This window comes from Manacus vitellinus, unplaced genomic scaffold (assembly GCF_001715985.3).
Source record: "Manacus vitellinus isolate BGI_N305 unplaced genomic scaffold, ASM171598v3 ctg7180002433123_pilon, whole genome shotgun sequence".
In the NCBI taxonomy this organism is placed as follows: domain Eukaryota; kingdom Metazoa; phylum Chordata; class Aves; order Passeriformes; family Pipridae; genus Manacus; species Manacus vitellinus.
In genome coordinates, this window is record NW_021938451.1 from 2639 (window position 1) to 28184 (window position 25546).

Genomic DNA, 25546 nt, shown 5'->3' on the forward strand with positions numbered 1-25546 from the left:
CCCACTGTCCCCAGTCTCTCCTCAGTCCATCCCAGTTTCTCCTAAGTGCCCCAAACCCCAGCCCAGTTCAGCGAGTGCCATCCCCGTTCCTTCCCCAGTGCCTCCACTCCTTCCCAGTTGCCCCCAGTGCACCCCAGTCCCATCCCACTCCGTCTCCAGTACCCTCAGTCCCATTTCAATCCATCCCTAGTACCCTCAGTCCCAACCCAGCTCCCTGCACAGTTCCCTCCAGAACCTCCCCAGTGCTCCCAGTCCTTCCAAATTTGCCTCAAACCCATTGCAGTCCCTCCCCAGTGCCCCCAGTCCAATCCCAGTCTACCCTAGTGCCATTCCAAGTGCCACCAATCCCATCCCCATCCCTCCCCACTGCCCCCAGTCCCTCCCAGTGCATCCCACTCCCTCCCCAGAACATCTCAGTCCCATCCCAGTCCCTCCCCAGTGCATCTCAGCCCATCCCTGTGCCTGTAGTCCCACTGTCCCCAATCCCTCCCCTATGGCCCCTGTCCCATCCCAGTTCCCCCAGTCCCTCCCCTGAGAATCCCATACCAGTGGATGGCAGTGCAGTGCCCCCACTCCCAGTCCAGTCCCCCAAGCCCCTCTCCATTGCCCTCAGTCCCATCCCCATCCCTCCGCACTGCCCCCAGTCCCTCCCAGTGCATCCCAGTCCTTTTCCCCGATGCAAGATACACTGGGGGCATGAAATCCCAGGGCAGCTGCACTGAGGTTCTACAATTCAGTTGTTCTAAATTAGGTCATTTTCTTAGTGAGCAATTTGAGTTGTTTGACAGCGCGGACTGCAGAAGGATTTTTCGGTAAACTGATTGTTTTTTAGTTTATTTTAAAGCTCTCTTAAAAACTCCACACTGGTGTGCGTTCGCTGCACCTGCCGTGGGGGCTGCAGGGAGAAGCAGCTGGAGGCGTTTGCTCTCTGCTCGTTCACCACCTTCCCCTCGGTTCCCTGGGACTCCAGGGAATCCCAGCTCCCCTTGGCTTCTCCGGGGGCCTCGCGGCAGGGTTTCGAAGTGTGGCCCTGAGATTTTCTGGCCTTGGAACTGATGGCTGTTTCGGGGCACGTCTCACCGGGCAGTCTGTCTTTTAACGCTTGCGGGGGCAGGAGAATTGCGGCGCAAGAAAGCAAAGGAAGCCCAGAGCCTGGAGTAGGCAGGCCCGGGCCTCTGGCGAGCCCAGGCCTTGCTGCTCGGTGCCGATTGTGCCTGGGGCTTGTTCCTCACCGTTCGGTTCCAAATGAGAGGGGAGCAAGAGGCAGAACAGCTGCTGCTGCTGCTGCTGCTGCTGCTGGGGCTGAACTGTCTGCGGTGCCCGGGGTCCGGGCAGGACTTGGCCCCGATGCCTGCATTGCTCTGCAGCGGCCAGGGAGGGGTCCCAAAAGTCATCCCCCCGCCTGCTGTGCTGCACAGCAGGGGCTGGCTGGGCCGGTTCCCGGCCGGGGGAGCCCGGGGGAGGCCGTGCTGGGGCTGAGGGGCTGCTGCTCTCTGGGCCTCTCGGGGTTTGCCTTGGAATCCCAAAGCCTGGGCCTGCACGGGGGAGAGGAGGCAAAGGTGACTGTAAATTGGTCTGTTGTGGAGTGTTTTGGGGCCGAGTTAATGCTCTTGGCTTGTTGTGTGTCAGTTCCCAGCCTCGGTCAGGGCTTCCCAGGGAGCGTTGCTGCCGCCGCCGCCGCCGGGAGAGAGAAGTCCTTTGGGAAGCCGGGATAAAAACAGCAACTCTGTGAATTGCTCAGCTTTTCCTAGGGAAGGGCAGGTTTTAGGGAAGAAAGGCCCGTCCTCGCGAAAGGCGCCGCGGGTCTCGCAAGGGGGGGGCGCGGCTGCAGTGCCGTTCCCGGCCGTGTCCGCCAGGCGGCGACCGCGAGGCAGCGCCCGGCGGTCGGGGCGGGCCGGGAAGCGGCGCCTGCGCAGAGCGAGGCGTGGGCCGGGAAGCGGCGCCTGCGCAGAGCGAGGCGTTGGCCGGGCCGGGCCTGAAGCGCTCGGGGCCGCCGGGCCGGGCAGTGGCGGCGACCGGCCGGGGCGGGGGGTGCGGGGTAAGAGCAGGTTTTAGGGAAGAAACGCCTGTGGTGAGTAATCAGAAGAGAAGGGTGAAAGCCAAGGGCCTTTGACTTCCCCGGTGCACTTAATTTTCTTGTTCTCCTCTCTTTCAGGACAGGGAAAATCGTTGACTTGGGTCCAGCAATGCCGAATGTGTTGGGGTGTGAGCAGCCAAAGGCAACAGGCTCCAGCCCCACCGACCGGCGCTGGGGGCACCTGGTGCAGCCCGTGGGGTGAGGTAAGTCAGAGGGACACGTTTCTCTCCTCCTGCCTGTTGGCATTTGCTCCCTGGGCACTGGCTCTGTTTCCACTGCAGGTTGGTCCTTGCCGTGCTGGGAAGGGTGGAGAGGAAGGGGTGAAGGGCTGGGTGAGCGTGGGGTCCCCGAGCTGTGGGGTTGGGCTGTGCTGAGAGGGGCAGGTGGGTCCCCGTTGGTGAGCCCGAGCCTTGGCTTGGGGGTTCAGGAGCCCGGGGGGCCGAGCTGGGGGCTGTTTGCAGCTCTGCCAGGGCTGGGGCTGACACAGTGCTGGGGGAGAGCCTGGAGCTGGGCTGGGCCGGGGGACAGACGCAGGGGAGCTGGGGGAGGGTTTGGGACTCCCTGGGGGAAAAGGAGGGATGGATGGGCTGGATGGAGCCACAGGCACGTGCTCGTGGGAACACACTTATCCAGGGTGCTGGGATCCGGGTCAAACTCCAGTTCCCCTCGTGTCCAGGGATGCAGGGTCTGAGGGATTGGATTTCCCTGGGGGTTTGCAGGAGATCAGGAATGAGAGGAAACATGGTGCCAGAGCAGGCTGTGCTTGCCTCTGAGGACAGAGAGCCTGTGGGCTGAGGTGAGATTGCTGTGAGTGTTGGGATGAGCATTCCAGCGAACAGGGAGCTTGGAATTCCAGGTGCTGATGGAACCATCACCTTAGGTGTGTTTAGTTTGTGTCTGTGGGAGCTGGGATTCGGGCTGGAGAGCTGTTGCTGGGAACAAAGGGTGGAGAAAACCTGCTCCACGCATGTGTAAGGAAGGATGGAGTAGCAGAGAAGGGGAGTATTTCCATACAGTATCAATATTCTCCATGTGGGATGGAGCAGCAATGGGGGTGGTTGGGTTTGGCCTGGGCCGGTCAGGATCTGCCATAAACAACCCCCCAGACCCTGAACCCTCACTGGACATGTCCAGCCCCTCAGCAGAAACCCAAGTTGTTCATTTGTTACAGAGGAAAAATGATTGGTAATTGCTTCTGATCTGTGGAGAATTCCCTTTGGAATGGTCAAACAGAGAGCGTATCAAGGCAGGCAGAGCATTTCTTTTGGCTCTTTTTTTCTTCTGGTTTGTCATTTTCTCTTTGGCTTCAATGCATTTTGTGTGCTCCTGTTCAGGAAGCAGCGTATTTTTACCTGAAATTCAGGGTGGTTTTGTTTGTTTGTTTAGGATTTTTTTCTTTCCCAGTTGAATCAGGCCTAGTCCAGTGTTGTCCTACAGGACTGCTTTGGTGCTGGGTCAGAGAGAGAGAAGGGGAATGACTTTTCATTCTCTTCCAAGCACAAGTGGAAGGTTGTCTTGTCCCTCCCCAAAGCACTGCAGGCACATGGGAGTAGCTCAGTGCTGGCCCAGTTCTCTGAGAAACACCCGTGGGGGAGAGGTTTAAGTCTTAATGACAACGCTCTGGTCTCTTGATGGCAAAGACTGGGTCCTCCAGTCCCAGCCTGATGAGGGAGAACAGGAACCTCTGTTCTTCATGGCAAACCTTCTGTTACTCCTTGTGCAGTCTTTTCTTTCCGTTGTATGTGTTACTGTCCAGAATCTCTCCAAGGAAAGCTGTTACAAATTTAGAGGTAGGACTGGAATTTGGGGCTGTTCCCTACAAACTCCTGCAAAGCCTGAAGGACCGGGCTGATGACTGCTCTTAACAAAGGTGGTTTATTAATATTCCGTCAGATTTCCCTCAGCTCTGGGCAGGACAGGCAAGGGTTAGGGTGGGGAATTGTGCAAGCAAGACTTGTTATTTCTCCTGTGTGTGTGTCAGTTTGGCAGGGCTGGGAGAAGGAGGACTCGTGTGGGCACCTCCAGAGACAGCGGGAACGGGAGCGTGCTGCGGAGGAGGGAAATTCCAGGGGGTGGGTGCCGAGAAATTTGTCCTTCCCTCGCCCTGTGCTCTGCACTTAGCAGTGGGTCAAGTGCAGAAGTTTCCTGGGGACCCTGGGAAATGATGCCGGGTCTGCCAAGAAAAGTGGGGCCAAAGGAGCAGGACCTGGGTCTGCCAGCGTGGGAGAAACAAGGGACGGGTCATCCTCTGCCTCCAGGAGGGAGGGCAGCAGGAAAGGCCACGGACTAAAGCACTGAAGTGCCGTTCCCCAGGGAGCCCCTGCCCAGACCTGAACTTGCTTCTGCACTTGCTGTCCCTTTCCCAGCGGAGCCGAAGCGTCGGGTGCCGCTGCCGGGGGGATGGAGCTGCCAAGGACAAGCTGGGAGGGTGTTTGCGAGGGAAGGGGGTAGAAGGAGCTCTTGATGTGCTTTTTTTACTTCTTCATCCCACAGAATTGCCACGAGAGGAAATACTTCAGAGGGGCTTCCCTCCAGATAAGGCCTGAAGATGCCAGGAGGTTTCAGCCGGGAGGAAAGGAGCTGTGGAAGAAAAGCAGCCTAAAAACAGCCAGTGGGGATCATCAGGTTTTCCAGCCAAGAAGAACAAGGAGAGAGATGAGGGAATCGGGTTCCAATTCCTAATGCTTTGGTGGGTGCAGGAATGATTTCTGTGTGTTTTCCAGTCCCTTTGGATTCCTGAGATGATTTTAAAATGATGGCTTTAGCAATCAACTAAATCGCAGATGTTGTTTTTGAGAGGAAATGATGCCAAAGAAATGCAGAGTTTTGGGTCAGTTTTGGGGATGATTTGGGTCAGTTTTTGGGGTCAGTTTGGGGTCATTGTTTGGGGTGATTTGGGTCAGCTTTTGGGATGATTGGGGTCAGTTTTGGGTCAGCTTTTGGGATGATTGGGGTCAGGTTTTGGGGTCAGTTTTGGGTCAGCTTTTGGGGTGATTTGGGTCGGTTTTGGGTCAATTTTTGGGGAGCACTGGGTGTTACTGGGGGTTGTTGAGGAGCACTGGGTGTTACTGGGGTGTACTGGGGAGCACTGGGTGTTACTGAGGGTTGTTGGGGAGCACTGGGTGTTACTGGGGAGCACTGGGAGAGAAAATGAAAAATAAAGAGAATAAAAAATAAACGAAGTAAAGAAGGAAATATAAAAAAGAAAATTTAAAAAAAAAGGCAAAAAAACTAAAAAGGAAATAAAATGAAAATGAAATAAAAGAGAGAAAAAAAAAAAAGAAACCCCTTCTTGGGCACCCCGTTTCCTCTCCTCCCCCCCCCCGAACCGTAAATTGCGGGGTCATCACCCCTAAAATGTGAGAAGGGGACCCCGAAATGTGGGTGAGGGAACCCCAGGGAGCCGGAAAAGTGGAGGGGGAGCCGCAGTAAGAAAGCGAAGCCGGGCGGTCGGGCGGCGGGGTGGGGGGGGGCGCATGCGCAGTCGTTGGCAAGACGCCGGCGATCACGTGGTAAGTAAGGGCAGGCAGGAGAGGGACCGGCGACGCATGCGCAGTGGCTCTCGTGCCGGTGCAGCGCGCCCTGCTCGAGTTAAGGGCCGGTTCCGGCGGCAGGGCGGGACTCGCGGCCTCCCGTCTGTCCCGGGGTGTGCGGGGGGGGAATAACGTGAATTTCTCCTGATTTTAATTCTCTTGGGCTCTTGTCCTCATTTTAATTTTTTTAAGGCTCTTGTCCTGATTTTAATATTTTTAAGGCTCTTCTCCTAAATTTAATTTTTTTAAGGCTCTTGTCCTGATTTTAATATTTTGAAGGCTCTTGTCCTGATTTTAATTCTCTTGGTTCAAACCATTTCCTAATAAGTCAGTTTTAATGAAGTGTTAAAAGGAGAACTTAAATAAGGGTAATTTCTGATGGAGAATAATGGGAAGAAGTGGTTTAAGTTAACTAAACATGTTTTATATCAGTCCATGGTTATTTAATTGAGCATTGTTTGGAATTTTTCTTTTTGCATTGTTCCTGGTGTGCTTTTCTCTATCTAAGGGATGTTTGGAGGTCATTTTGGTTGGTTGAAGGTTTTTAATGTCAGTGCTGGATTGGGGTGGACAGTCATTGTAACATGATTTAGAGTTGGATGCATTTTATTCTGTGTGCCCTGTTTGATGTCTCGTGTTCAGCGAGTGACTGGTCAGAGTTTGGCCCAAGCCTTTGTTTTTCAGGTGAAAAAGCCGAAGGGGGAATTGTAGTTGCAGCTTTGCCCTTGAGCTGCAGCTGGAGCCTGGCCAAAGAACAAGGCAAAGCTCCCTGGGGAAGGAAGGGGGAGCCAGAGAAGAAAAGCAGCTGCAGCCAGAAAGGTGGGTTTGGGCGGGAGAAGAGGGGCTGTGACCCAGCAAGGGGCTCTGGAGGGCTCTGGGGTCCCTGTAATGGCTCTGGGGTCCCTGTAATGGCTCTGGGGTCTCTATAGGGGCTCTGGGGTCTCTATAGGGGCTCTGGGGTCTCTATAGGGGCTCTGGGGGGCTCTGGGGTCCCTATAATGGCTCTGGGGTCTCTGTAGGGACTCTGGGGTTTCTATCGTGGCTCTGGGGTCCCTATAATGGCTCTGGGGTCTCTGTAGGGGCTCTGGGGTCCCTCTCCTGGCTCGGGGTCCCTCTCGTGGCTCGGGGTCCCTCTCCTGGCTCGGGGTCCCTCTCCTGGCTCGGGGTCCCTCTCCTGGCTCGGGGTCCCTCTCCCTGCCGGCACAGGAGCTGCTGCCGCCCCAGCAAGAGGCAGAGGAGTCGCTGCCCAGAAGCAAGAACTCACTGAGAGCTGAACTGGGGCCGTGTGGGCAGGGCCAGAGGGGAGCAAAGGAAGGGATTTGTTGCTAAGAAAAGAAATAAAGTTTGGGTCATTTGTTGGGGAGATTTGTGTCAGTTTCTGATCATTTTTGGGGGTGATTGGGCTGACTTGGGTCATTTTTTGGGGATATTTGGGTGAGTCTTGGTGTCAGTGTTTTGGGGTTTTGGGGTCAGTTTCTGGTCATATCTGGGGCTGATTTTGTATCATTTTGGGTCAGTTTTGGGGGGGGTTTTTTGCATTTTTAGGTCAGGTTTTGGGCCAATTTGGAGTTAGTTTTTGAGGTGATTTGGGCCAGTTTTGGGTCAGTTCTGGATCAATTTTTGGGGTGAATTGGATCAGGTTTTGTGTCTTTTTTGGGGAGATTTGAATCAGTTTCTAGTCATTTTTTGGGGAGATTTGGGTGAGTTCTGGGTCATTTTTGGGGAGATTTGAATCAGTTTCTGGTAGTTTTTTGGGGAGACTTGGGTGAGTTCTGGGTCTCTCCTGATTTTAATTCCTTCAGGCTCCTCTCCTGATTTTAATTTTTTCAGGCTCCCCTCCTGATTTTAATTTTTTCAGGCTCCCCTCCTGTTTTTAATTTTTTTAAGCTCCTCTCCTGATTTTTATTGTATTAGTCCCCTGTCCTGATTTTAATTTTTTCAGGCTCCTCTTCTGATTTTAATTTTTTCAGGCTCTTTTCCTGTTTTTAATATTTTTAGGCTCCTCTTCTGATTGTAATTCTTTTAGGCTCGTCTCCTGATTTTTAGATTTTTAGTCTCCTCTCCTGATTTTTATTCTCCCACCCGCCCTTCCCCGGCCCCAGCAGCGCTGTCAGTTGTTGTCACTGAGGAGTCAAACTATGCTTTAAATAATGAGCCCCTGGCCTGATGGCCCAGTGTCAAGGCAAAAGGTGGAATGCTCTCTGAGTGTTGAGATGTAACAAGGGCTAATCCTTTTTGCAGTGGGATGGAGCCTGGAAAGTGCACAGAGCTGAGCCCAGGGATTGAAAGGGACCAAGCAAGGGAGGTGAAGAAAGAAGGAAGAAGGGAAGTGAGGCAGCAGGCAAGCAGCACCAAGTTGCTGTGTAAGCAGGTGAGTTGTGTTGAGGTTCCTCAGGCAGGCACTGAGGACTTGGAGGGCTCCAGACAGAGCAGACCTGGGAAGGCCCTCGGTGAAGCCCCTCAGAAACCTGAAGCCCCTGGGCCTTTTGGGGAGCCTGAGCTATTGCAGCCCTGGGGATGGCTTTGGTTTCCTTCTCTCCTCAGAGTAAAACTCTGTGGGGGAGTCTGTGATCTCCCTGATTTTTGTGTCATAACTGAAACTTGGAAGGAAGTTGACCTTGTGTCGTTTCCCAACTGACTTGGCCGGGTTGAACCAGCAGTGCCAGATTGTTGTAGTGTGCAGGGTGTTGTTTGTGTCTGAGCAGTTTGGGGTTGATTTGCCAAGGGGAGCCGTGGAATGTTATGGTGTTTTTGTCCCAATATTTGGAGGCAGTGCCCTGGATGAGTTGATTTCTGCCTCACTCCCTGATATCTGAGTTAGGAGATGTACCAAGAACTGGGAGTTTTTGCAGTGGGATGTTCCCTAGAAAGTGCATGGAGCTGAGCCAAGGAACTTAAAGGGACTGAGCAAGCAAAGTCAAGAAAGAATGAAGAAGGGAACTGAGGCAGCAGCCAAGCAGCACCAAGCTCCTCTACAACCAGGTGAGTTGTCTTGAAGTTGATAAGGTGGTCACTGAGAACTTTGGGGTCTGCAGGCACAGGTGACCACCAGAGACCCCCAATGGAGCCCCTCAGAGAACTTATAAGGGTTTGTGTAGATGGGAACAGGGGTTGGGAGTGTCCTGAATGTGCAACAGGAATGCAGGGAAGGAAAATGAACCCTCCTGTCATGCTGACCCCTCCCATCAGCTGCAGTGGAGACCCCTCCGTGTGCCCTTTGGGAGCGGATTGCCAGGACCCCCGTGGGGCTGGGATCATGGCAGGGTGTTGTAAGCAAGGAATGCCTGGCTTCTAAAAGTCACCAGCTGAGTCTTAGAGGCTCCTTTGAAGAGCTGAGTTCAGGCAGCAGAATTGCCCCCCAGGAGGGACTCTGTGCCTGCTCTCCCGTGGCTCCGAGGGATCTCTGGCCCTTCACGCCGGCCCCGAGATTTTCTCGGGAAGGGCCTCAGATCTCCGGACCAGTCTGGGACACAGGCAAGATCCCCCTGCATTTTGGGACCAAATTGGCCCCTGGAGGGACAGTGCTGTTGGTGCCCCCCGGGTTGGGGCACCCCGAGGACTCCAGCGCGCACCGAAAGGATTATTCGGGGAGATCCTCGGGGTGCCCGGCCCTGGGGAGCTCAAAGCAAGGTCCCTGCCATGGATTCAGGCAGTGCTGAGAGTATCCCAGGGGTCCCTGTCCCTGCTAGACAGGGAGCTCTCTAATGGGCTGTAATTGGGTTCTAAAAGCGGTGCTCCAAGTGCCAAACAAGTGTGGGATTGGGATTAAGAAATGAGCAGTGAGGGTGCAATTGGCTGTTTTCTCTGGAATGTGACTGTGAGAGCTGCAGGAGTGCCAGGTGTGTGTTCCAGTCCCCAGCATTTGGTTTGCACATGTCCTGGTCAGACACAAGTACAATTTCCTCAGTCCTGAACACAGCAGAATGAGAATTATGGACTGGCAGTGTTAAGGTGATTGGTGTGACAGGGGTCAAACTGGGAAAACATTGGGGAATTCCTCAGTTTGTGTTTTTGCCAAACTCACCCAAACCTCTGCTAGGAAGTGATGGGCTGGAAAAGTTGAGGCAGAAATGGAATTGAAAACTGGGGCTCTTGACGCTGTAATTGCTGAAACTAAATGTGTCCAAGCAGCAGCTCTTGTTGTGCAGGGAATAACTCCTGTCAGCAGCAAGGCCCTGACTGAAGTGGCAGCTGCAGTTGTTCCTGTGGTGTGGGCCAGTGGAGCTGCAGGAGAGTGGAAGAGGGCAGAACCTGTAGGTATTACCCCTGATGTGGGATCTCTATGGGTAAGGCCAACCCAGTATCCTTTAAAATCAGAATGCCAGACTGGATTGGTTGCAGGAACAGCTAAATTGGCTCCTCCTGGTTTGTTTGTAGGACGTGAATGCAAGAACCTGCCAAGAAAACCAGTGGACAAGATGATTGATTAGTGCAGGACCTGAGAGAAGCACCTTGAATGACAACCTGGAGGAGTTTCCAGTATTGGATTTAAAAGATGGCCTTTGCATCTCCTTGAGCAAGGAAAGCCAAGAAAGCTTTGCTTTTGCAGGAGAAAATGGGGCAAGCAGGCAGGAAGAAGAGAAGCCCCGTGACTCCTCCCTGAGCCCCAGACAGCCCATGAACTGCCTTGCTGGGAATGGTGGGACGGGCTGGACTCTGCATTGCTCCCTCGGGATGTGTGGTAAGACTGTTATGGCGACTTTTTGAATAGATGGTGCAAGGGCAGCCTTTAAGCAGCTGAAGCATTCCCTGAGGAGAGCTCTGGGTCTGCCAGATGTGTCAGAACTGTTGGAAGCATCTTTGGTGGGGAGGGCAAACAAAGGCCAAGGTGTGCAGTGACCCCCCTGAGAAGGGACTTTCAGTTAATGGCATCCCTGATGGTGAACTTTGTGGGCTGTTCCCCCTGTAGGGCAGGTGATAGTCCCAGCTCCAGTTATGGGAAAAATGGTTAAAAGGGAGCCCCAAAAGCTGGAAGTCCTCCTGGAGGCTCCTGGCAAAGAGAGTTTGCTGCGTTCCCCCTGACAGAAGGACAGTGATAGCTTTTGAGTGCTGGTAGATCCTTTGAATAGATAGCCTTGAGTGTGTCCTTGTTGCACCAGTAGGACTTATCAAAGTCCCCATATTCCAGGAGATAGACACATTGAAGTTTAAAATATTCTTCCTAATCCTTTGTTGGCTTGAGGCTCTCCCCTCAGGAACTGCAGGAACTCCTGGTGCCGCCTGGGCCGATGGATTGGACGCCCCAGCCCCTCCGTTCCTGCCCGGCCACTGGGGCCGTGTCCAGTGGTGGCACTGCCAGCCCTGCAGGTGAAGTGGGAAGGGCCTTTGCAGGTCTGGTGGGTCACATTTATAGCAGGTAAAGTTGCAGTAAAAGGACCTGGGGTCTGTTATTCTTGAGTTCAGAAAGCTCCTTTTGATTGGTGAGCAGGACAAAGTGGATCCTTAAGAGTTCCCATCCGTGTTTGTGTCTCAGCCTGTGTTAGGATTCAGGGCTGTAGCTGTTGTTGTCACTGAGGAGTCAAACTGTGCTTTAAATAATGAGACCCTGGCCTGATGGCCCAGTGTTAAGAAAAAAGGGGGAATGCTCTCTGAGTGTTGAGATGTAACAAGGGCTAATCCTTTTTGCAGTGGGATGGAGCCTGGAAAGTGCACAGAGCTGAGCCCAGGGATTGAAAGGGACCAAGCAAGGGAGGTGAAGAAAGAAGGAAGAAGGGAAGTGAGGCAGCAGGCAAGCAGCACCAAGTTGCTGTGTAAGCAGGTGAGTTGTGTTGAGGTTCCTCAGGCAGGCACTGAGGACTTGGAGGGCTCCAGACAGAGCAGACCTGGGAAGGCCCTCGGTGAAGCCCCTTGGAAACCTTCTAAGGGTAGTTGTGTATGGTGATAAGTGTTGGGAAATGTCCTGAATGTGGAACAGGAATGCAGGGAAGGAAAATGAGCCCTCCTGTAATGCTGACCCCTCCCATCAGCTGCAGTGGAGACCCCTCCGTGTGCCCTTTGGGAGCGGATTGCCAGGACCCCCGTGGGGCTGGGATCATGGCAGGGTGTTGTAAGCAAGGAATGCCTGGCTTCTAAAAGTCACCAGCTGAGTCTTAGAGGCTCCTTTGAAGAGCTGTTTTCAGGCAGGCAAATTGCCCCCCAGGAGGGACTCTGTGCCTGCTCTCCCGTGGCTCCGAGGGATCTCTGGCCCTTCACGCCGGCACCGAGATTTTCTCGGGAAGGGCCTCAGATCTCCGGACCAGTCTGGGACACAGGCAAGATCCCCCTGCATTTTGGGACCAAATTGGCCCCTGGAGGGACAGTGCTGTTGGTGCCCCCCGGGTTGGGGCACCCCGAGGACTCCAGCGCGCACCGAAAGGATTATTCGGGGAGATCCTCGGGGTGCCCGGCCCTGGGGAGCTCAAAGCAAGGTCCCTGCCATGGATTCAGGCAGTGCTGAGAGTATCCCAGGGGTCCCTGTCCCTGCTAGACAGGGAGCTCTCTAATGGGCTGTAATTGGGTTCTAAAAGCGGTGCTCCAAGTGCCAAAGAAGTGTGGGATTGGGATTAAGAAATGAGCAGTGAGGGTGCAATTGGCTGTTTTCTCTGGAATGTGACTGTGAGAGCTGCAGGAGTGCCAGGTGTGTGTTCCAGTCCCCAGCATTTGGTTTGCACATGTCCTGCTCAGACACAGGTCCAACTTGCTCAGTCCTTAACCCAAGAGAGGGAGAATGAAGGACTGGCACTGTTAAGGTGATTGGTGTGACAGGGGTCAAACTGGGAAAACATTGGGGAATTCCTCAGTTGGTCTGTTTGCCAAACTAACCCAAACCTGTGCTAGGAAGAGATGGACTGGGGTCTCTGATCTCCTGGGCAGTTGTTTTGCATGACCCTGGGAGCCTCTGGGATTAGACTGGCCTGGGCAGACAGGGAGCAGTTTGTCCTGTGGAGCTGGGCTGGGTTTGTTGAGGATGCCTTGGGAGGCAGGGCTGGAGAGGCTCCTCTGTTGGCTGTAGTGGTGGAAGGTTGTAGCAGCAGGGCTGGAGCCTTCGCCCTCCTGCTCCCCCCGTGAGCCCCGACGGGCCCGTGCCCTTGGCAATGGAGGGCCCCCATTGCTGAGTCAGCGGTTCCGGGGGCCAGGAGGGATGGGATCAGGATGCCGAGCTCCGCCCAGGGCCAGGGCTGCCAGTGTTCAACCATGCAGGGAACTGAAAGCACAGTGAGATGGAGGCCAAGCTGCAGCACAGGGATGGGTGAGAAAAGACCCTAGTCCTCAGGTGGAGCTTTGAATTCCCTGGAAAAATGGATCCTGTCAGATGGATCAGGCCCTTGTGGGTGCTGGAGCAGAGGCCTCTCTCATTTTTGGTCACCCTGAAAGGTTGCAAGGACAGCAAGTTCTGACTGCAGGATGAGGTGGCAAACAAAGTGAAGTGGTCCAGAGAAAAGCTGAGGCTAAAATTGGCCCTGTGCCAGAGCAGCCTCGTGCAGTGCTTGTTGCTGTCCCTGAGTGTCCCATTGCAGTGGATATTTCCAAGGGTGCCTTGTGCTGGGGAGCACTGGGGCAGTTCCCTTTCCCTGGGCAGGGCAGGCAGGGCACGTTTCCCCCCTCGAGGGTGGCTCCACAGTCCCCCCCTGTGCCCTGGGAGCGTGGCAGAACACCTGGACCCACTGTTCTTGTCAGAGAGGGCACAAGGGATGGTTGGATGGGGGAGGGAATGGCTCAGGGAGTACAAGCACCATTACAATGAGTAGGGCAGCACCTGGAAAGGAAGAAGGGGAGTTAATCCAGACAAAATCCAAGCACCTGCCCAACCTGTGATATTTTTAGGAACTCAGTGGTGCTGTGGTCCCCAGGAAGTATTGCCCAGGACTAGGCAGGAGACTTCAGGCTCTGTCACCCCCAGAGCAAGTGTCCAGGGGCAGGCAGTGGGGAGGCAGCTCTGTTGTTGAGGATGGGGTTATTTTCTCTGCTTTATTTTGTCTCCAGAGATGTTCTTCCCATTAATCCAAACTGACTCCATCTCCTAACTCTCTGAAGAGGTTTTCTGCTTTTTGTGGGAGGGTAAGGTTTGGGTTCTAACTATAGAAGAGCCAACAAAATAAAGGCTTTGTGGCAAACAAATGGTGTCTCCCAAACTCTTTGTACTTCAAATAGATGCCTTTATTCTTAGTTTTTTCTTATTGGTATTCTCAAGATACTTGATACCCTGTCTACAGTTATTTATTTTGGCTTCTCTTTTTTATTTGTTACAGAGTTGATGTGACTGACTTCTTTTTGAAATGCAGCAGTGCTCTCAAGGATATTTCCCCCGCACTCCTGGGCTTGTGCAGGGCTGTTGAGTCCGTGTGTGCCACTGTTCTTGTCCCAGGGGGACCGAGTGACATTTGGAACCAAACCTGGGGACTTGAACTCTAGGAATGTTTCTGTGTCTTTGAATTTTAAATTGCACATGAAGCAGAAATATGTTTGTGTTTTCCAGGTTATATTGTCATGAAAATAGAAATGCATCATTGGATCTTACTCCTCTGAGGGCAAACCACCAGACTGATCATTTCTTAGTCCATCAGACCCAGTGCCAGGAACTCAGAGGGGTGTTTGTGTGCAAATGTGCTGAGTGGTGGTGGCCCCCGTGAGACTGTGACCAGCTGGAAATGTGTGTGTGTGTGTGTGCAGAGCTGGGCTGGATCCCTTGGGATTTGGCTCCCAGATCCCCCCCAGCCTTCAGGAAAACCAGAGGCCACCGAACCCTGAGGGAAGGGAGTCCCATTTGCAGAAGGGTTTGTAGATTGGGGAAAAGCTCTCCAGAACAAAGCCTGTGTTCCAAACCCCTTCAGGCCAAAGTCAAGGAGCACAAACCCTGGAGTCATCAAGTTACGAAGTTTGGTTCAAACCATTTCCTAATAAGTCAGTTTTAATGAAGTGTTAAAAGGAGAACTTAAATAAGGGTAATTTCTGATGGAGAATAATGGGAAGAAGTGGTTTAAGTTCCCTAAACATGTTTTATATCAGTCCATGGTTATTTAATTGAGCATTGTTTGGAATTTTTCTTTTTGCATTCGTTCCTGGTGTGCTTTTCTCTATCTAAGGGATGTTTGGAGGTCTTTTTGATTGCTTGAAGGTTTTTAATGTCAGTGCTGGATTGGGGTGGACAGTCATTGTAACATGATTTAGAGTTGGATGCATTTTATTCTGTGTGCCCTGTTTGATGTCTCGTGTTCAGCGAGTGACTGGTCAGAGTTTGGCCCAAGCCTTTGTTTTTCAGGTGAAAAAGCCGAAGGGGGAATTGTAGTTGCAGCTTTGCCCTTGAGCTGCAGCTGGAGCCTGGCCAAAGAACAAGGCAAAGCTCCCTGGGGAAGGAAGGGGGAGCCAGAGAAGAAAAGCAGCTGCAGCCAGAAAGGTGGGTTTGGGCGGGAGAAGAGGGGCTGTGACCCAGCAAGGGGCTCTGGAGGGCTCTGGGGTCCCTGTAATGGCTCTGGGGTCTCTGTAGGGGCTCTGGGGTCTCTATAGGGGCTCTGGAGGCCTCTGGGGTCCCTATAAGGGCTCTGGGGTCTCTGTAGGGACTCTGGGGTTTCTATCGTGGCTCTGGGGTCCCTATAATGGCTCTGGGGTCTCTGTAGGGGCTCTGGGGTCCCTCTCGTGGCTCGGGGTCCCTCTCGTGGCTCGGGGTCCCTCTCGTGGCTCGGGGTCCCTCTCCTGGCTCGGGGTCCCTCTCCTGGCTCGGGGTCCCTCTCCTGGCTCGGGGTCCCTCTCCTGGCTCGGGGTCCCTCTCCCTGCCGGCACAGGAGCTGCTGCCGCCCCAGCAAGAGGCAGAGGAGTCGCTGCCCAGAAGCAAGAACTCACTGAGAGCTGAACTGGGGCCGTGTGGGCAGGGCCAGAGGGGAGCAAAGGAAGGGATTTGTTGCTAAGAAAAGAAATAAAGTTTGGGTCATTTGTTGGGGAGATTTGTGTCAGTTTCTGATCATTTTTGGGGGTTATTTTTAGTGAGTTTCTGGTCATTTTTGGGGGAGATTTGGGTCAGTTTCTGGTCATTTTTTGGGATGATTTGGGTGAGTTTTGGGTTTATTTTTGTGGTAATTTTGGGTCAGTTTCTGGTCATTTTTTGGGGTGATTGGGCTGACTTTTTGGTCATTTTTTTGGGGAGATTTGGGTGAGTCTTGGTATCAGTGTTTTGGGATTTTGGGGTCAGTTTCTGGTCATATCTGGGGCTGATTTTGTATCATTTTGGGTCAGTTTGGGGGGGGGTTCTTGCATTTTTAGGTCAGGTTTTGGGCCAATTTGGAGTTAGTTTTTGAGGTGATTTGGGCCAGTTTTGGGTCAGTTCTGGATCAATTTTTGGAGTGAATTGGATCAGTTTTTGTGTCACTTTTTGGGGAGATTTGGGTGAGTTCTGGGTCATTTTTGGGGAGATTTGAATCAGTTTCTGGTAGTTTTTTGGGGAGACTTGGGTGAGTTCTGGGTCTCTCCTGATTGTAATTCCTTCAGGCTCCTCTCCTGATTTTAATTTTTTTAGGCTCTTCTCCTCATTTTAATTTTTTAGGCTCCTCTCCTGATTTTAATTTTTTTAGTCCCCTCTCCTGATTTTAATTTTTTTAGTCCCCTCTCCTGATTTTAATTTTTTTAGTCCCCTCTCCTGATTTTAATTTTTTTAGTCCCCTCTCCTGATTTTAATTTTTTCAGGCTCCTCTCCTGATTTTAATTTTTTTAGGCTCCTCTCATGATTTTTATTGTATTAGTCCCGTGTCCTGATTTTCTGATCTTAAGGTTCTTTCTCGCTGATTTTGATTCTCTTGGCTCTCTCCTGTTGTTTATATGTTTTAGACTCTTCTTCTGATTTTTCATTTTTTTTAGGCTCTTCCCTGAGTTTTCATTTTTATTTTTTTAGGCTTCTTCTCCTGATTTTAATTCTCTTTAGAGAGAGCTGGAATTAAACCAGGGAGGAGATTCCTAATTACAAAGTAAATTTTTCAAGACACAGCACATCACAAGCCAATTTATCGTTCATTCCGCAAAGAACTACACGAAATAGCGTTATAACAAAAAGAATGCCATAAGTAAAAAATCGATTAGCAACCAGTGCCCCCTTGGTGACAGAGAAAAAGAATTGCACATTATATTTGAGATGAAATTAGCTGCACCTGCTGACGGAAAACAGGACTGCATTGAACAAATTTTTGAACAGCGGGCAATGCGCAGTCGTTGGTCAAAACGCCGGCGATACGTGGTAGTAAGGGAAGGCAGGAGAGGGGGCGGGACCGCATGCGCAGTGGCTCTCGCTGCCGGCTGCAGCGCTCCCTGCGTGTTCGAATTGAACCGGGCGGTTCGGCGGCATGCAGGCGGACTCGCGGTCTCCGTTCTGTCCCGGGACGTGTGCGCGGGGGGAATAACGGGAGATTTCTGGGGTGAGAGCGGCAGAAATTAGCGAGGAGGGACGCTAATTGGGGTTAAACTCGGTCACCGGAAGTACGTGAGCGACCAGGAAGCTCCTCCAAGGCCCCCGCCCCGGCCCGGAAGTTCGCCAAGCCCACAGTAAAGATGGCCCCGCCAGGACCGGAACGACCACACTAAAGATGGCGGCCCCGGCCCGGAAGTTCGCCAAGCCCACAGTAAAGATGGCGCCGCCAGGACCGGAACGACCACACTAAAGATGGCGGCCCCGGCCCGGAAGTTCGCCAAGCCCACAGTAAAGATGGCGCCGCCAGGACCGGAACGACCACACTAAAGATGGCGGCGAGAGGCTTCCGCCGCGACCCGGACCCCCACCCCGCGCCCGCAGCGCCGTCTCGCCGCGCTGCTTCCCGCTGCGGGGACAGGGCGGGGCGCTCGGCGTGCGGCCGGGCCGCGGCCGGCAGGTGTGGGCCGGCGGCAGGCACCGGCGCCGGCAGCCCCGTCTCGGGGCCGCGGCGCGCGAGGACCGCATGGCGCGCACGTCGCGCCGCCCTCTCGCCCCGCTCCGCTCCCGCTCCCGCCCCTGCCCCCGCTTCTGCCCCGCTCGCTCCCGCCGTGCCCTGGAGATGCTATCGGGGCTGCGCCGCCGCCTTCCCCCCCCGGAAGCGACCCACGGCGGCAGATTCGACGGAGATCGACCCCGGGGTAAGCTGGGCGCGTCCAAAGGCGCCGCGGGTCTCGCCAAGGAGGGGAGGGGGGGGGGGAGGCGCGCGGCTGCAGTACCGCTCCCGGCCGTGTCCGCCAGGCGGCGACTGTGAGGCAGGGCCCGGCGCTCGGCGGCGCTCTTGCAAGCGACGCCCCTGGCAAAGCGGCGCTGCTTGGGCACTGCCGGCCTTCCCCCGGAGTGCCCGGGCTGGCCCAGCACCTGGCCGAACCTCTTAGGGAAAAGGCAAGGAACAACTGCGCTTCTTCTGCCCTTTCTTTAGCCCGGGACTGGAACACAGACAAAATCAAGGGGCTCTTGGACCTGTGCAGGCTCCGAGCAGTTTTCAGCCTTCCTTAGCAGGGCATTCTCACCCTCCGAAAAGCTGAAAGGCTTTAACAGCTGGAGACGCACCTGCAGCTGTGCAGATTAATGTAGTTTCTTTTAGGAAATGAAGGGGAAGTTTTCCTGTTGGGAGCCTAAATACCGAGTCTACTCTGCTTTTTCAATCAGGTGACGAAGCTTAGGGAAGAAAAGACCAAAGGCCTCGAGGTGAGTACATTCTACCGAGTTCTGCTTTTCTGGCATCGGTTTGGGAAAATCACGTGAAATTCTAAAAAGCTTCTCTCCGTGTTTTCTAGTTGTTTTTTCAGCCTTGCTCTAAGTTTCATGTAGAAAAGGGCATAGAATTATTAGAACAGACAAACTAGACTTCCTCGGGAGAGATGGAAGAAAAGTCTGCTGATTCCAGTTCTGCTTTTCTTGTCTTCCCTTCGACTGTCGTTTTCTCTCCCCTGCTGTTCAAATAGGCTGCAGTTAATTGCTCTGCTGAAGAGTTTGCTGTCCTAAGTGTCTGTCAAATTGATGCCTTCAACTCAAGACAGCACCTGCTCCTTAGTTACAAAAAGTTCCTCACAGGAAATGTTCAGGCGTGCCCATAAATCTCCTCGCTGTTTGTTTGGGAGAACAGGCTTTTCTCGTCTGTAACAGAACAGTCGTGTCATCTGCTCTGGAATGCTGGTGGCAATCTAGTCAGAAGAGGACCCCGTGCTTCACTAATTTTCCCTTTTTGTTGTTGGGGGTGACTTCTTCCCAGGCATGTTATTCTTGACCCCCCGGGGCAAACGGAGGTGTCAGCGTCAGGAGCCATCCTAACTGAGGCCCTGGGAGGTCAGTGCTTTTTGTGGGACTGGACGGTGAAGCTGTCTGTGGGAATGCCCTGGCTATGGCTCAGTGTAGTCCTAATTAAGGTGTCTTTTACTCCGTGTTCCCAGGCTGCCTCTTTCCCTTCGGTCGCCGTGGGTGTGCCGGACGCCTCTGGCAGGACTAACCCTGTGGCTTTTATGTCCAGCGTGCTGTGCTGTGTGTGCCTGCAGGTAAGAAAAGCTGGGAGTGCAGTCCCTCTGCTTTGGTTGCTGTGTCTCTTTGGGAGTGATTTTGGAGGGGAATGCCAGAGCGATTTGGTTTGAAGGGGACCTTCAAAGGCCAGCCTGTCTTGCGTGGGCAGGGACACCTTCCACTGTCCCCGGTTGCTGCGAGTCCCGTCCAGCCTGGCCTGGAACACTTGCAGGGATGGGGCAGGCTCAGCTTCCCTGTGCAGTGTGCTCTGATAGCTCTCCACTGGCATCGTGAAAAATGTTGTCAGCGTGTTTTGTTGGACGACGGTAAGCAGGACCTGGGTGAAAAGGACATTCTCTGAGGTGCTGGGAGAAGGAGGACTCGTGCGGGCACCTGCAGAGACAGCGGGAACGGGAGCGTGCTGCGGAGGAGGGAAATTCCAGGGGGTGGGTGCCGAGAAATTTGGCCTTCCCTCGCCCTGTGCTCTGCACTTAGCAGTGGGTCAAGTGCAGAAGTTTCCTGGGGACCCTGGGAAATGATGCCGGGTCTGCCAAGAAAAGTGGGGCCAAAGGAGCAGGACCTGGGTCTGCCAGCGTGGGAGAAACAAGGGACGGGTCATCCTCTGCCTCCAGGAGGGAGGGCAGCAGGAAAGGCCACGGACTAAAGCACTGAAGTGCCGTTCCCCAGGGAGCCCCTGCCCAGACCTGAACTTGCTTCTGCACTTGCTGTCCCTTTCCCAGCGGAGCCGAAGCGTCGGGTGCCGCTGCCGGGGGGATGGAGCTGCCAAGGACAAGCTGGGAGGGTGTTTGCGAGGGAAGGGGGTAGAAGGAGCTCTTGATGTGCTTTTTTTACTTCTTCATCCCACAGAATTGCCACGAGAGGAAATACTTCAGAGGGGCTTCCCTCCAGATAAGGCCTGAAGATGCCAGGAGGTTTCAGCCGGGAGGAAAGGAGCTGTGGAAGAAAAGCAGCCTAAAAACAGCCAGTGGGGATCATCAGGTTTTCCAGCCAAGAAGAACAAGGAGAGAGATGAGGGAATCGGGTTCCAATTCCTAATGCTTTGGTGGGTGCAGGAATGATTTCTGTGTGTTTTCCAGTCCCTTTGGATTCCTGAGATGATTTTAAAATGATGGCTTTAGCAATCAACTAAATCGCAGATGTTGTTTTTGAGAGGAAATGATGCCAAAGAAATGCAGAGTTTTGGGTCAGTTTTGGGGATGACTTGGGTCAGTTTTTGGGGTCAGTTTTGGGTCAGCTTTTGGGGTGATTTGGGTCGGTTTTGGGTCAATTTTGGGGAGCACTGGGTGTTACTGAGGGTTGTTGGGGAGCACTGGGAGAGAAAATGGAAAATAAAGAGAATAAAAAATAAACGAAATAAAAAAGGATATATAAAAAACAAAAGAAATCTCAAAAACAAATAAATGAACAAAAAACCCCTTTATATTTGCTTGTACAAGAAGAAGATTGTTCTTCCACTCAACCAGGTTTTGAGAGGACAAATTAATTGTTTCTCTGACAACACTATCCATTGGAGGCTGTTAATGATCCCATAGTCTGTGCTAAAGGTTTTAGCTGATTGTGTTTGTCATCAGCTTTTACTAAAGGAAAAGCAAGCCTTCTCAGCTGCGTGGATATTACAGGAACGAAATGATTCCATTCATGTAGATAATGATAAGAGCCAAAACAAAAATATTGTAAGTGTCCTGTGTGGAACAACATACAGAATTTCAAAAGGGATTGTAGTGGTCCCATATACAGAACTAACATACTTCCTGTTCCTTATTTGCTGATCAGGTCATATTTATCTGCCTGTCAGGACTGTTGGAGCACTGGATGGAGAGCAGGTCATATGAAGAGGATTACGGAGTAAAAGGCAGCTTGTACTTAAGTGCAGGGTAAGTATAAATATTTATATATATTGGCACAGCGCCTGGCCTTAATGCTTAAAATCCTTTGGAGAGCTGTCTGCATATTTACTGTATTAATGATCAAATGCAAGGCTGTGTTGGGAAAGGTCTTCCATTTGGAAGTCAGTAGTTGAGACTGTCTTGCCTATGAAAAAGAGGGAGAATTTTCGTTAGAGGATGTAGGATTCTGGCTGGTAATAGTCTTAATTCAAGGTATTTTTAGAGAATTGATTTAATACAAGCAGAACAAATGGCCAGAAGTGTAATGAGAGACAAGTTGAAATTAGAAAGTAGATGTGCATTTTGAATGTATTGTCATAGCAACTGATTAAATTCTCCCTCTCTTGCTGTTCTGGGGACCTTTTAAATGTGCTTTGGCTAAATAAAAAGTATTAGACTATTTCAGAGCCAAAAGGTCAGTTCTTGTTGTCTCTTTTGCACTTTAATTCTACTACACTGATACTTGCTAACCACTTAAAACCCTAGATGCAGAATGAGAACTTGGGTTATTAACAATAAACAAGTAAACAGCAGAAAGACTTGACCTTTCTTTTGAATTACCCTACAGTGATAAAAAATACCAAACAAACCTCCTTCCCCAAAGAAACACCCCCCAAAATACCCAACAACTCACCAAACAGAAAATCACCGACAACCAAAAAGCAGAAGTAACAAACATGAACAGCAAGTGGAGGAAGAGTTTGAAAGCGGGCTGGACAGAAGCAGAAGTGTTACTGCCCACTCTTAGGCCACTGTGCTGATTAAATGGCTGTTGTTAGGTTTAGATTAATAGTTTGTTGTTGTTGGGTTTTTCGGTGGTGTTGATTTTTTTGTTGTCGTTGTGGGGGATTGTTTGTTTGTTTGTTTTTATTTTGGTTTTTTTTCTGTATTAAGAATCTGGCTCAGTTACTCTCTAGTTCTGGTGTGTTTTCTTTTCCAGGTGGTTGGTGTTTCTGCAGTGCTTGGCACAGGACTGGGTGAGTTTTTTACCCAGCTTTCTAAAGCTGTAGATGAATAGGAGAGGTAAGGGGATAACTTCTGGTCCGCGACCCAGTGACCACTTCCTGAAGGTCCTGATTCATGAGTCTGCTCCTTTGATTTGAAGGAGTGTACAGTTGCCATAGCCAAGGTAGCTTAGGGTGTCCAGTATCAGCATAAAAAGCAGCAGTAAAAAGGAACTATTCAGAGATGAATTTTTGTGCTGTTCCGTGAAAAAGTAAAAGCTATCTGTGCCAGCAAGTCTGTGAAGTAATTTTTTTCTTGTAATTCCATACCAAGTTTTGAATTGTTGCTGTTTTAATGAAGTATGTTCATTGATTTTGCATCCATTGGTTTCAGAATCCAAATCTGGGGAAAAAAGTACTGTTAGTCTTTCTGAAATGTCTCTCAAACATGAAAGCCTAGAGAAAACTTTTTTTTTGAGTAAAACGAAGCCTCCAGGATGATCCTTCTGCAATACAAATCATGTGTTTTTCAGACTGAATGCACTCCCTTTGTTCACCTTTTCAGAGAGTATCGGCCAGAATACGAGCGCCTGAGAAAAACACTGGTAAGTGTTTTTAGCTGTTTTACACCTGAACAGTGTGTCTTGGGTCACTTTTATGCACACAATTGCCTTTATGTTGAGAGGGTCTAACATTTCATTTACTAGTCTCTTGATGGAAGGGTATTGACAGATTGCTCCAGGATCAATATGATCAGGCAAATGTCGGATTTATTAGGAGAAAGACAGATTATATAGTGGTAATGACGCTCAGCTTCTTGTTCACACAACATTGGTTACATAAGGAAAACATGCTCTGCTGTTCCCTGCTAATTGGACCACAACAGGTGGTCATAGGAGATGAGAAAACTTTATTCACCTCCCAAAACTCCTCCTTGGCATCTTGGCACAAGGCCTGCAGCCATATTAGTGGTGCAGCATTTTTTACTATCAGCACCCAGCCATGCCAGGGGAGAAATCACAGAAATGCAGCAGAAACTGTTCACACAATTTCTGTCCTGCGACACTAGTCGTACTCACTGTGGGAGAACTCCTGTCCTGAAGGAGTCCACCATTTGCCTTTTTTTTCCTAGATGTGGTGGAGCATATCTTTACAAAAATAAAGATTTTGTAAAACAGATGTTGCTCACTGGTTTAGTGCTAATATTTGAGCTAATTGTGTGAAAATGATTGGGAAATAAGATTGTGTCTTCCATTCAGATGGATAGAGAGTTCTTAAAAATAAATTTCCAAAGGGATTTGTTGAGACTATCCCTGTATCTTCCTGCACCAGTGAAGAGCACTAGTTTGACTTAGTAAGAAAGACTGAATTGCAGTGCCAAAATCAGTAGCTCTGCTCACCTTGAGTTCTGGCTGTCCAAAGGACAGTTCTCTGCAGGCACAGCTACACAGAGTTTGGCTTCCCGGTGCTGCTTAAAATCCCACCTAGATGTCCTAGAAAATGTCCTAGAATCCCACCTGACTGGAGGTTGCTTTCCATGCTTAGTCAGAAGTTCTGTGTAACCTGAGTTGAAATGTAAGACCTGCATAGTGACTTCTGCTCTCTGACTTGGGGACAGGCTGCTGGGTTTGGGTGAGGTTTCTCTTCTCCTGATGTTTTAAATGTTCTCAGAATCCACATGGAAATCTTTGTCTACGGGAGAAAGCTCAAAATAAGCAAAAGAGAGAGCAGCTGGAACACTTGTGGAAGGACATGGGCAGTGTGTGTGTGCAGGGCAGCACACTGGCAGGTACCTCCCCAGGAGGATAAAGGTTACTGCAGAAGTTTTCTGAAGAGTTTGCCTTGTGAAGTAGTACAGTGCTTCTTTGTCCTCACAGCAGACGTGTGAAAGCAGCTCCATGTTAGAGGAGTGGGGCTTTAGTTCCTGTGGGATTGGTCACACTCAGCTCTTCTGTGTCAGTCACAGGTTTGGAAGAAACCCCACTGTGTAGCTAAAGCAGGGGACCTACTAGAAATAATGAAATACTTTAGAAAAGGCGAAACAGTCAGATCAGAATGTGAGAAAGCTCTGCTGTTGGCTGCACTGTTCCTTAGATGAGGCGAGTAGGTGCTGATGGAGTCTGTCCTGTGTCTGGGATCCACAAGCAGCTTTCTGTCCCCTTAGAGCAGGTGTTCATTGCTGGGTTTCTGTGCAGACAGAAACCTTACCTTTAGCAAGCTGGTTTGTGTACAGCCGTTTCTGTTCCCTTCAAGGACCTGATGCTTCTGCAATGGGTCCCTCTGAGCTAATACTAACACGAGGAACTCTCGATGAAGAGCAAGAAGAGAGGGAGAGTGACGCTGATGGCATTGACCATGAAGGTAAGGGAATGAGGTCTAAAAGCTGCCTCTCAAGAAATCCCCTCTGTATTTCATGACCTGGATGGACTGTAAGGAGAGCCTAGAAAACAAGCAAACATTCAGTCACCTGACGTGTCAGAATGTGTAGCAGAAGCTCAGCTGCAATGGTCAGTGCAGGGATATCACTCTGTAACCTTTGTGAAAGTTCAATTGTAAATTTTCTATTCAAGTAATTAATAGGTGTATAACACACATAAACCAGAGAACTCGTTAGGCTTGGGGCATGCAGTGACCTCTGAACCTGATTGATGCACAGATGTGTCCATCATCTTTTTGGCCTTACAGTTTCTGCCCCTGGCTCTCTTCCCTTTTCCTGTGACTGTGGTCTTGGAGCAATCTTCTAAGTTGTTACAGTGTGATTTTTCTCTTCTATAGCTCACAGACTTAATCTTCATTCTTCCCCTGTTCCACTGATGGGTAGGATCACTTATTTCCTTTGCCCTGTAATGTAGTTGAAGATGGAATAGACTTTCTATGTTGCTTTGGCTATCCTGATTCTAGCTTTTTTTCAGAAGCACAAGTAGAACAAGTACTGAAATAGCGCTGAACTTCAGCAGCAGCGGGGACTGCGCAGGAGAAGGAGGGTGGGCAGCGGGCCTGGGGCGGGCAGGGGGATGGGGGTGGGGGCGGGCACTTAAAAGATTTCGGCCAGGGAGCTGATCTCAGCCAGCACCCAGTCGGGGCAGTCTAAGTCCCCGTAGAAGCAGAACTGCTGCGTGGGGAGAGGCGGTCAGAGGCGCACTGCCGCTCTGCGTCCTCCCCGCTCCCCGCCGCCGACTCCCGGCCCACCACGTCGCCGCTGCTCCCCGGTCCCCCATGCCGCACAGTCCGCCTTCGCGACCCGGAACCGCCCCGTGTGCCGGTGGGGGGCTCCCCGAGGGGCTCTGCAGGGGCCTTGGGGCCGGGCCCCCGGGGGTGCAGCCCGACCAAGGGGCGGGGCAGGGGACGGGGTCCCGGGAGCGGGACCGGGGCGGCCACGGAGCCGCGGGAAAGGGCCCCTCCGACACGGCCCTCGTCCCTCGCGCCGCGACCACCCGAGCACCTCCCGCCACCCGCGGCCGCGCCCCGCGGGCTCCAAGCCGCCGCCAATCCGGGCCCGAGGCAGCGTCTGGCCCGCCATCCCGGCCGCCTTTCTCGGCGTCCGTCCAATCAACGCCCGCTTTCAGATCCGGCCGCGGTCCCCGCAAGCTCTGCCCGTTCAGCCGCGGCGCAGCCCCTGCCGCGCGGCAATCCGTCTCCCCACTTAAGGTGTTCCCGCACAGGCGCTGCGTGGGACCACGGAA

At 52.0% G+C, this 25546-nt stretch overlaps 2 protein-coding genes and 1 long non-coding RNA gene across 16 annotated transcripts; all 3 read left to right on the plus strand.

Annotated features, from left to right (window-relative positions):
• The first annotated feature begins 2012 nt into the window (after window positions 1-2012).
• On the plus strand, window positions 2013-4911 carry LOC108643109. The gene is made up of 3 exons (XR_003915623.1): window positions 2013-2071; window positions 2156-2280; window positions 4571-4911. It is a non-coding gene; the product is annotated as an uncharacterized LOC108643109 (long non-coding RNA).
• Window positions 4912-5885: 974 nt separating this feature from the next.
• LOC115307219 lies at window positions 5886-14773 on the plus strand. Of its 14 annotated transcripts, XR_003915612.1 has the most exons (7): window positions 7773-7981; window positions 8478-8592; window positions 10160-10291; window positions 10806-10917; window positions 11239-11368; window positions 13573-13647; window positions 13839-14773. XR_003915612.1 is itself a non-coding variant. In XM_029958305.1 (6 exons), exons 2-6 carry the CDS (start codon window positions 7856-7858, stop codon window positions 11489-11491), a joined length of 738 nt encoding a protein of 245 aa, XP_029814165.1. In that variant the 5' UTR covers window positions 5886-6429; window positions 7852-7855; the 3' UTR covers window positions 11492-12251. The 14 variants fall into 14 exon arrangements, 4 of the variants coding, with proteins under 4 accessions (XP_029814165.1, XP_029814170.1, XP_029814177.1 ...); XM_029958305.1 differs by lacking the exons at window positions 13573-13647; window positions 13839-14773 and adding an exon at window positions 5886-6429 and having other exon boundaries at window positions 7852-7981; window positions 11239-12251; XM_029958310.1 differs by lacking the exon at window positions 13573-13647.
• A 2534-nt stretch (window positions 14774-17307) lies between these two features.
• Window positions 17308-24750, plus strand: LOC108643012 (GPN-loop GTPase 1-like). Its single transcript, XM_029958302.1, has 8 exons — window positions 17308-17676; window positions 18188-18226; window positions 18949-19050; window positions 20807-20907; window positions 21860-21896; window positions 22397-22468; window positions 23535-23652; window positions 24117-24750. The coding sequence occupies exons 1-8, from the start codon at window positions 17308-17310 to the stop codon at window positions 24278-24280; spliced, it is 1002 nt and encodes a 333-aa protein (XP_029814162.1). The 3' UTR covers window positions 24281-24750.
• The last annotated feature ends 796 nt before the right edge of the window (window positions 24751-25546 follow it).